The sequence below is a fragment of the Rhodamnia argentea genome, chromosome 7 (assembly GCF_020921035.1).
Source record: "Rhodamnia argentea isolate NSW1041297 chromosome 7, ASM2092103v1, whole genome shotgun sequence".
NCBI lineage: Eukaryota > Viridiplantae > Streptophyta > Magnoliopsida > Myrtales > Myrtaceae > Rhodamnia > Rhodamnia argentea.
In genome coordinates, this window is record NC_063156.1 from 13,450,249 (window position 1) to 13,461,046 (window position 10,798).

The 10,798-nt window shown below is 40.7% G+C and overlaps 1 protein-coding gene across 1 annotated transcript; it reads right to left on the minus strand.

Moving 5' to 3' along the window:
• Nucleotides 1–1,717: 1,717 nt before the first annotated feature.
• LOC115741884 (MDIS1-interacting receptor like kinase 2-like) lies at nucleotides 1,718–5,076 on the minus strand. The gene is made up of 5 exons (XM_048282611.1): nucleotides 4,679–5,076; nucleotides 3,973–4,069; nucleotides 3,773–3,845; nucleotides 3,112–3,555; nucleotides 1,718–2,118 (listed from the first exon to the last, which is right to left on the minus strand). The coding sequence occupies exons 1-5, from the start codon at nucleotides 5,074–5,076 to the stop codon at nucleotides 1,718–1,720; spliced, it is 1,413 nt and encodes a 470-aa protein (XP_048138568.1).
• Between the last annotated feature and the right edge of the window lie 5,722 nt (nucleotides 5,077–10,798).

The window sequence follows — 10,798 nt, forward strand, 5'->3', positions numbered from 1 at the left end:
GGCTAATTACATTGAGACCATTATGGAGCCCTAGAAAGCATATTTTGTTGCTTGGGAAAAGAGCAATCAGATTTGCTTGTTATCTATGACGAGATCATTCAAGAACACTTGAAAAGTGGTTTGCTAGCTGACTATAATGCTAGACAAATGATGGAAGCCTTGGAGGCTAGAAACCATGTCTCATCTAATGCTAAGATTAGGATAGATCTATAAGGACTCTTCAATATGAGGTTTGATGGTTCTCGTGAGGTTATGAATTACATCATAAGGATGGTATACCTGCAGAAAAAACTTGTGACCCTTAATGCCTCAAGTTTCAACAATAAGAAGAATAAGAAGTTCAAAAATCACACTCATAAATGAACTGATGAAATCACTGGTCATTTCGACGGTTTGTGTTTAGGCTAGCTGTTGGAGTAGTGGAGCTAGTTAACCTGGTCCTTTTCCCAAGACTATGTATTTTCTTTTTTCATCTCTTCTTTGTCGCCCACACCAATGAACGGACCTTGCCAGCCACTAGCAACGGCGAGGTCGGTCCAGTGAGGGGCGGCGAGGTCTAACCTCGTTGTCGACCGGGCGAGGCTCACCCTCTCGCTCTCACTCCTTCTCCTCTTCCTCTCCTACCTCACAACTGCCAAGAACGATTCTCAATTCACCTTCCAAGAAGCCACGATCGAATCCATAAACCTCGCTTTCGCCCAAAACATGGTCACCTCACACGAGCTCATCAACTTCTACCTAGACTGAATTTAAATCCTGGACCCCTCCCTCCGCTGTATCCCGGAGCTAAACACCGACGTTCTCGATTAGGCCAGCTAGTCTAATAGGCTTTGATGGTGGCCGACCCCATCAAGGGCTAGACCTCGCTGCCCCCGGTGAGTCCGACCATGTGGCCAAACCTTGCCGGGCGAGGTGGCCCGGTAGTGGTTGGGGGAGCCTCGCCCGGGTGACGACGAGGCTAGACCTTGCCACCCCTCGCGAGGCCAACCTCGCCATCGATAGTAACCGGCGAGGTCCAATCACTTGTGTGGCTGAGGAAGAAGAGAAGATATCGATCACCGGTGTGGCTGAGGAAGAAGAGATGAAAAAGAAAAGAAAAAGAAAAAGAAAAAGAAAAGAAAAAAATAATTTAAAAAATATATAAATTATTAAGAATTGCCACGTCACCGCTGACCGTGTCGCATTATTAATTTTCGGTCAGAAGGACTGAATTGGTACATATGCAAAAATGTTTATGATTGAATTGACAAAAAAAAGTTTAGGATTGAATTGGCACAATTGCAATAGGTTTAGGATTTTTTGGCAATTATCCCCATTTTGGAGCGTGGCACTTTTAGTGTCATTATCCTTGTCGCAATGGAAAACTACATCCAACCTAGTCGATCCAATGCGTTTTGCAAATTCTTGCCTGATCTCATTTTGACAAGCTGAAAATAATAGTGAAATGAGACCTCCTCAGAAGCCTTCCCACAGATATTTCTGACGCCACGACTCCAAAGAAAAATGGCCGACGCGCAGTTTTCGAATTACATTCTTAGGTAAAAAGGCTCTGCAATGAAAATAATTCACACGGTACAGTCAAAGTTGTCCGATAAGATTGGCTATTATAATCCTGATTAGCCCGCAACAGAGGAGCAACTTTTCCTGGCAAGAGTACTCATTTCATGCTAGCAACTTACAGACCAAATAGACAAACAGTGCACATGAAAAGCTAACTTCAAAACTTACAGTCTCCTTCCGATGCTCGAAATCTCCTGCCATTGAGATCACGAAGTTGCTCTAAGCTGACTGCAGAGAATGGCATATCCAAGGGTACCTGAGCGTGGAGCTCCTGCGAAACTTGTTTCATGGTAGGTCGAAGCTGCGGGTTGGCTTGCAAACACGCGAATGCTAGCCATGCAATAGAGACCACGTCTTCTGCTTCTCGAAGTCGAATTCTAGAAGGCGTGAGACGTTGATCTAGCATGTCCTTCAACAGAGGTGGCAACTCAGTTTCGGAAGAGGATGAACATTCCCGACAGACGGAATCTCCAGGATGCTTTCGCATGATCGTCTCTAACACGACGACACCAAAGCTATATACATCACATTTTTCAGTTGGAATAGAATAAGCCAACTCTGCAAGCGAAGAACTCAAAACTTGTCATCACTTCATCAGCCAGACTTAAGTTAACTACATCGATTCCTCTTCATGTGATGGGTGTAGATAGGAAAGTACTGGCAGATATCAGTTTGATTACACAAACTTATTGTCCTTGGAGTCGCCAGATGAATTATAATAACTTTCTTGATCCTAAATGCTGTTGAAAAGAAAAATAAATCCTGAAGGACATAAATACCTGGAGTGATGTATCCGATAGTGCCGGCTACTGCTGTCCAATTGGATGAATCTGGCCTCAATAGTCTTGTGGTGCCAAAATCGGAAACCCGAGCCTCATAATTGGCATCCAACAGAACATTGTTACTGGTCAAGTCTCAATGAATCCACGGAGGAAAACAATCATGATGCATATAGGACAATGCATCCGCCACCCCTCAAACCATGGTCACCCTTTTGTCCCAAGTAAATTCTGATGCTTTCTCATTATCATTCAAACTTTTTCTCAAGCTTCCTCTTTCGATATACTCATACACCAAAACAAAATATTTCGCATGAGAGCAAAACCCATAAAGCTTGACATGCAGTTATGGCAGATATCTGACAAGGCTTGAATCTCCCTCTCGAAAGATATGGAGTCTCCGAGCTCCTCATGGGACGAAGAAATTTTCTTGACAGCAACAATTTGACCTGCTGATAATTCATCTTTTTAAACAATGCCATATGCTCCTTCCCCTACATAGAACTTGGAGTCAAATCCTTCTGTGGCCTCCAGGATTTGCTTGTAGAAAGCTTTGCCATCATAACTCAAAACGCGAAAAAAATCTGAATCATTCGGTTGTCCAATGTTCACGCTCTTGATATTCTTTCTTTGACGGCATACAAAGATCAAGAGAATGATCAAGATGGAAGCAAGGAGCAGAAATCCTAAGAGTGAAAGAATGAGGATAACAGTAATTCTTTGTCCACTGTATCCATTACCTTTCTTGCTGGAGAATTGCATTTCTGCAAACCAACGACATTCCCACAGAGTCTCTTGTTATGTCGAATTGCCTCAAATGGAGCCTCAGTAAAAGCTTTGACATTTGGGAGAGGACCTTCAAGGTTGTTGTAGGATATGTCAACAATAGTTAAAGCTAACATATCACCTAAAGTATGTGGGATGGAACCAAACAAGCCATTGTGGGAGACATCCATGGTTTCGAGGACTCTCAGCTTTCCTAGCTCTTGTGGTATTCTTCCAGTCAATAGATTCCGACTCAAATCAAGAACGTCTAGGAATTGCGCATTGCCTATCTTGGGAGGAATGCTTCCCTTGAGGTCATTTTTGCTCAAGTTCAAGCTCAGCAAGTTTGTGCACTGAAAGAGTCGTGCAGGGATTGATCCGCTCAAAATGTTTGATGCCAGGTTGAGACGTTCCAGTTTGGATAAAACCCCTATTTCACTAGGAATATCACCTGTGATCCGATTATCGTTCAGGATGAGATACAGCAAAAACCTCAAGTTTTTCAATTCCCCTGGGAATTACCCCGCTCAGATTATTCGAAGACAAGTCCAGTGCCTCTAACTGAGTCATCCTTCCAAAGATGGAGGTAATGTTACCAGAAATGTGGTTGTTTGATATTTTTAAGCTTGTCAAATTGCGACAAAGTTCCCACTTCGATGAAAGCTCACCATACAAATAACTGTGGCTCAAGTCTATGAAATTCAGCTCTGGATATATTCCAAAAGCTTTTCGGAACGGGCCCTGTGGAACGATTGTTTAGTACAGTGAAGTTCTACAGTAATTTCCCCAGGCATATTTCATCTGGCAATTGCCCTTGGAGTTCGTTGTTAGCTAGATCAAAAACACTCAAACGTGTGATTTTATTAACTTCAGGAGGCAAGGAACCAAACAAGTTGTTGTCGCCGAGGCATAATATAGTTAAATTGGTCAGGCTTCCGATCGATGAAGGGATTGAACCATTCAAACTGTTAATAGACAGATCCAATAGTCTGAGAGACACCAATTTCCCTATTCGCTCAGCAATTGAGCCAGAAAGACGATTCGAGTAAATGTGCAAGAGATTTAGGTTGCTCAAATTCTGGACAGACGATGGAATTGGACCGGCCAAATCATTTAGAGCTAAATCAAACTCAGTAAGCATAGCGAGCTTCCCCATTTCTGATGGTACGGATCCCGAAAGTCTGTTTTGCCATAGATAAAGAACCTCCAAATTCCTCAATTCGCCTATCTCTCGTGGAATGGGGACCAGAAAGGTTATTGTTTGAAATGTCCAAAAACGTTAAGTTGCGTAAGTTTCCAAGAGAAGTAGGAATTGGACCAACCAAATTATTTTCTCCCAGATACAATTCACTAAGAGATATCATATTTCCTATTTCTCGAGGGATCAAGCCAGATACGTCATTTTCGAAAATACAGAGAACTGATAGATGCATCAAGTTTCCGATAGAACGCGGGATTGAGCCACTGAGATGATTTTCGCATAGGAAGATTTTTCAGTTTGCCCATACTTGGGGGAATTTTCCCGTATTGTTCATTACTGGATAAATTAAGATGCTCGAGTTTGGAAAGAATACCGATACTCGAGGATGGAGCTGTAGATCTTGTTGTTGCTGATGTCAAGACTGATTAAATTGGCTAAGCGCGAGAAGTCGAGGCCACCTAACGTTCCTCTCATACCGAGATTGGAAAGATTGAGACGGGTAATGGTTCCGTAGTCGTCGCAAGCGACTCCAACAAAGTTGCAAGAATCATTGCCGCGCCATGAAGGCAGGAGGGATTGACTACGGCCTTCGAGGCTAGATTTCCATGTCTGGAGAGCCTCTGTTTGTTTCTCACTGTTGGCAGCAGCAGTGAAAGTTGAAGGAGTGGAAGAAGCAGAGCTGACAAAGAGCAAGAAGAAGGAGGAGGAGGCTCCTAAGGCAGGCTGGAGATTATTGAGCAGAGACCTGTCAGAGATTAAGCAAGAACCCATGATTTGGCTGTAATTAGTCTTGTTGAGATATTCGAGATACTTATAGACGGTGTCTGGTCATTGGATGTTTCAACTTCAGTAAATTCTTCTCATCTTTTTGCACGGAATGAGGAAGCTAAGTAGACCAATACTTTTACAATTTAGTGCATGCAAAAGTGGGAATGACGCGTTTCCACAAATGTGGTAAAACCTAATCAATTTCCGAGGAACATTTCTTCCGTTCACATTTACTTTCTCGGTCGGCCTGAATTCACTTTTGTAATTGCTTGGCATCTCGTTCCACGTGGATCAATCCGTAAAAGGTAAAAACCCTAAAAAAAAATGGTAACTATTAAAAAAAATAACCGGCCTGAATTCACTTTTGGCGGTAGGCCGCGGTAATGACTTGCCCTCGAAATCCTTGTCATCCATCCTCATATGACGGTTCCCCATTGAAAATCCTCAAGTAGCCATTGGTTCTATCATTACCAACAGCAAACATTGCTTAGAATCATCAGAACGACTCTCTGACATGGGCAACGTCTCTCTGACAGTGGCAGTTTTCCACAACAATGTCAATCCGCTTTTGTCAAGTCCGGTACTCTTTTCTGAATTCGAAACCTTGAAGATAACCATTAGACATCAAATTGAGGTTGGAAAGAGGACGTCACACGTCTTCCACCTCTTTGATATAGGAAACTGCTCCTAACAATCTGATGCTCCTGATAACAATCTGTTGCCCTTGATAACAATAAGATCTTATGATCCTTCCAAGTATACTGTCGGTTGCGACTCTACAAAGCCGTTCATTGTCATGGTCTTTCCAATCTTTACTGAGCATTACGTCCTAGACTTGTTCACCATCACCAAGGTCCATCTAATTGTTCAGCTTATTTTGATCTTTCCAAGCTATCACGAACATCCACTTTATTCACGGCTTTTTCCCTTTTGATCAAGATCCTTCCAACTTGTTCACCTTTGTGGAGATCCTTCCGACTTAAAGACATCTAGATGCCCAATACTTTGTTCACTTCAAATAACGGTAATGACCTTTGATTTCAGCAGAGCATTTCTTATTTCAAAATAACACGATGCTGATTATGACATCATCTGCATATTTTGGCTAGTGCATGTATCACCGATATTACTCGACCAATACACACATCAGTAGCATTAAGTTATTTTGTCATACTCAAAACAACATGGGTGGTTTTTCTAACGCTCCCTAGTGGTTCGCTCAACTTGGATTTGGAGTTGAGTCGACTTCATGGGGACGCGGAGATGTTTACTTTAAGCTCGGGCCCGATGTGATGACATATGTACTTCATCGATGAATGGTGCTCTTTCATATCTTCCTCTAGGTTTATTGCCCATGCAATACCCGTTGTATGACATTGGTACCACATGTCCATGATGCTTTCGATCCTTTTCTTAGAATCCGACATTGGTCCCCACCCGATAGCCAAAATTATGTAATCCCAACCTTAGAAGTGGGGGAATTTCTTGAAATATGCGATATTGACGGGCCACCCCTAAAGCGTAATATGACAAAAGACCCCCGTGAATCACAAAAGTGGGGGCTTTCTAACCCATAGTAAGGTGGAGTCGTGAAATTTCACCCAACGAAGTTGCTCTAGCATTTGGTTGGAATAAATATTCTTTAAAAAGCAAATCCATTTGGAAAATGACCAAGTAAGAATAAATCTGACCTTAACTTGAAATTTTTGGATTGGATGGCAATCTATATAAATTTTGGAAATGTTAATGTCTAGGCCAAATTCCCTAAGGTGAGAAAAAACCAAATTTGAAGGAGTCCTATGGTGCTCTAAGAGTTCCTATCCCATCTCCCTTAAAACGAGTGAATGAAGTAAATATTTCGGCTAGGATCATGTTCGAAAACCTTTTAAACCGACACCAGTTAATTATCCGCATCAGTAACTAGGGGGTCCACGGTTTTCTTAGTGCTAGAGAACATTGAAAACCCAAAGAAATCTAGGAGGAATACCTTCGAAGCTTGCGCTCATGACAACACTTAAGGAGTAGAATTTCTACTTCTAGAGTAGAAAATTCATTTGGTAACGCAATTTCTGGAGCAAAAATCCATTTGGTTAATGCAACTTCAATTTTCTTCTGGAGCATTTTTTTTCCTCCTAAGTAGTTTTGGAGCTACTTGAAGAAATAAAAGAAATTTACTTCTCTCCAGAAGTAGAAAACTCAACTTCTACTCAAAAGCGGAAGTTGATTTTTAGAAACAGAGTGTTGCCACACGAATCCTTGTGTCTCGACCTCAACCACCTTGATCTCCAAGAGTGGGTATCGAGTGGTGAGCTAATAGATTACCAAGCCAAGAAAGGGGTTAGCTCAGGCCCTCCTAGGCCCATACCAAATCGCAACGGAATAATCAAATTCAATCTTTATATGATTGGTGATATGTGTAACATGCATTGGAGTGACCACCAGTTTTTAAGAAAGGTAGAACGAAAATCTTATCGAGCGGTTGAGAGAAATAGTTCGATTCCATGCAACCAGAGATTAAGGGTTCGGGGACTTGGTTATGTCGGTATTGTTGGATATTTCAACAGTTTTGAAACAATTGAAGTAACGGCTTTAATAGTAATTATGATTGTCATGCAACCATCATTTTGTAACGGTTTTGCAACAGTTGTATAACAACTTTTCAATGGTCATATATAGATTTTCTACCGGCTTTATAACGGCCATGTAATGGTTGCTTTATTTCTTCATAAACCCTTCATTATTTTACAACCGATTTATAACAGTTTCACAACGGCTTTGTTTTTTTTTATAATATAAATTGAATTTCAAGAAACAATCTCGACAAGACTTTGCATTACAAAAGAGAGTTTTTGCCTTCTTTCATTTTTTTTCTTTGTTGGATTATACACATTTATGTTGTTCCCGTTCCTTCTAATATTTAGTGTAGAATCTAGAAGAATGTCTGTTTTATCTTGGGAGGATAGTCGCTAGAAGCCTTTCGCAGCAAGTTTCGTACTTCGAGGGGTGTAATTATCCCTAAGGACAATGCTTGCATGTCTCAGACAATTATTCTTACTTTTCTCATCTTTTCCAATATACTTCCTACAGTTGTTATTTTTCATTATCTAATATGTTTTACAATCGTAAGGATAATTGCCTTATGAATTCCCAAACTACACTGCCACAATTGATGTGTACAGTTACGGTGTTGTTCTCTTGAAGTCGCTCAGTGGAAGAGTTCCTGTTGATATGGAGAGACCTCCTGGAGAAGGGGTTCTTGTGTCATGGCCGGCTTTTGCCTCAGCTAACGGATAGGGAAAAGTTCGTGCAGATGACGGATCTTGCATTGGATGTCGCTGGTGTTATCGGCGAAGAATCACCGCTCAACTGCTAAGCAAAACCAAGGTGAACTTTGGTTGTCGTTTGCGCCATAACACCACACGAGAACGCGATGGACAGTAATTACACAGGAAGTGTGACGAGGTTATCGATGGGGAGGAGGAGTAGAATGATTCGACGGATAGTGATGTTATTAATTCAGGTAAGTGAATTCTCTCCCGATGATGGTAATTGACAAAGTCTGCCGTTAACGAATGAGGTCAAGTTTTCAAGTCATTGTTATGGCACCTGAAGTTGATGAACACACACGTAGCTCGTGATCATTTCGTTCCAATTTTTTGAAATTCGACATTATGTAAGCGAGTTTCTGTTGAATTCTTGTCGTGTGTGTTCTCCTCGAATTTGATTTTACCGAGTCAAGCATATTCCGGGAATTTGTGATTTTATACTCTTTATGGAGGATGCTTATGAACTTTTGAATTTTAGAAAAATATCTATAACGAGGTTATGATTCTGTGAGGCTACTTAAAAAGAAAAGGAAAATGAAACGTGTTGTCATCTCACCTTGGATCTTGACTTTGATTTTCCTTTCTTGCTCTCTATTCATCATTTGTATTCGTTGTTGAGTTGGTATTTTGATTAACCGTGTTGACACCTACATTTTGATTTTTTTAAATCATTTATTTTGCGAAAAAAGGAGAATTAGTTGTTGCAAAAAATAATTAGTTTTTCATGCATAGCATATTTATTTCCTGTCAATGATGAATTGCCTTGCATTCATACTGACGGTCAAGGAATCAAGCTTAAATTGACAAACTCGGACTCGAGTAAAATTTTCTGCAATTATGAGGGAGCATGTGTCGAAAATTACAAGGCCATTGGGGCTTATTTTTTAGCTCAAATCAGCCCATTCAAGTTTATTTAAATTATAAAGACTTTTAATTAATTGTCCATTATTTGGAAAAAGCTTGATTTGAAACCAAAAATGTGCAGTGAGCCCATAATTAATTTGAAAATTTTGGCTAAGGCTTGGATTGGGGGGGTGGTCGAATTCTTAAGGGCATCAAACCTATTTTCAAATTTAATTCAACCCATTTTGCTCATTTAAATATCTAAGACCTTTAACTAATTATCCATTTAATTAATTAAAGCTTGAATTAGGGCCGGAATTGCACATTCAGGCCCACGAGAGTTAAGATTTTCGGCCACTACATGCATAACCCCTATTTGGCCGAAATTCCTAGGTGTTCTAGAGGAATTGGACTCTTCAATTTTTGAATTAAATCAGAACTTATTTAAATTAAAAGTCCTACCTTAGCTAGGAATTAGAGTTTTAATAGATTCGGGCTCTTGAAATCTAGCGATCCATATCTAATCCTACTCTAGCTAGGTTTCCTAATCCTATGGTAAAAAAAAAACCCTACTCCTACTAGGATTAGGGAACCTCACTCTATATACGCAACTTTATGCCTAGGGTTAATGGACATTTATTCTCATACACTTTGCTCAGAAAATTCAGAGCATATTTGGAGAAGTTCAAGGAGTTTGAGAGACTCCCTTGAGGTCGAGAGGATCCTCCCCCGGGTCCGAGATACCCGAAGTTCCTTTGGTTCCGCCAAGCCCACCGTCCAGCTCTGTCGATCCTCCTCCGTGCATGGTACGGCTCTACCGTCCAGCTCTGATCATCCTCCGCCGTCCAGCTCAGCCATCGTGCAGCCCCGACACCTCAAAGTGCCTCCATCCAGCCCCGATGTTGCCAAACAACCTTGCCATCCAAGCAGCCAATAATCTCGGTTTTCCAGCCGCAAATCAGCCTATTTGGAGGTTGATTCAGCTTCGTTTTTTAATTGTTATCGAAGATCTAACATATTTGCTCGTCTTGTGTAAGAATCTTCGTGAATTCGCAGTTTGATTTGCCGCAGATTCCAGTTAAAAGGGGACTATTTTGGGTGATTATCATCGATTGCGCACGTGCAGTGCAGAATTTTGCTTGGAAAAGGTACAATGTTTTCAATTTTTGATTGCAAATTCATGCTTTTTTGATTGGTAACTTGCATCTATGGTCTTATATCTTGATGAACATATATGATTTGCAATTAAAATTGAAAAAGTTCAAGCATTTTTATCAATTCTTTGTTAAAACCGAAATTGACCTATTTTTGCACAAAAATTCCAATTTTTTTTCTAAGATCAAGTTTGATAAATTGAGAAAGATATGAATTTTTGGTAAACTGGTATCTAGATTTTCGGCGCTCTCCCTTGGATAGCCAAATTTTTGCTATGTGATGGATATCTTTCCTTCGAGTATTATCTTTAGTCGGTTGAATTGCATTATCCACCGAATTTTTGGCATTATCTGTGTGTTATGGATAAGATCGCATGGGATTGATAATATCTTCCTAAATTT

Excerpts from the sequence above, each read along its gene's own strand:
- LOC115741884 (XM_048282611.1), bottom strand. The coding sequence starts at position 5,076 with ATGGGTTCTTGCTTAATCTCTGACAGGTCTCTGCTCAATAATCTCCAG. Across the intron at positions 4,070-4,678 it reads AGCTCCATCCTCGAGTATCG|TTTGAATGGTTCAATCCCTT; the intron begins GTATTCTTTCCA and ends GTCTATTAACAG. Across the intron at positions 3,846-3,972 it reads TTGGTTCCTTGCCTCCTGAA|GGCCCGTTCCGAAAAGCTTT; the intron begins GTTAATAAAATC and ends ATCGTTCCACAG.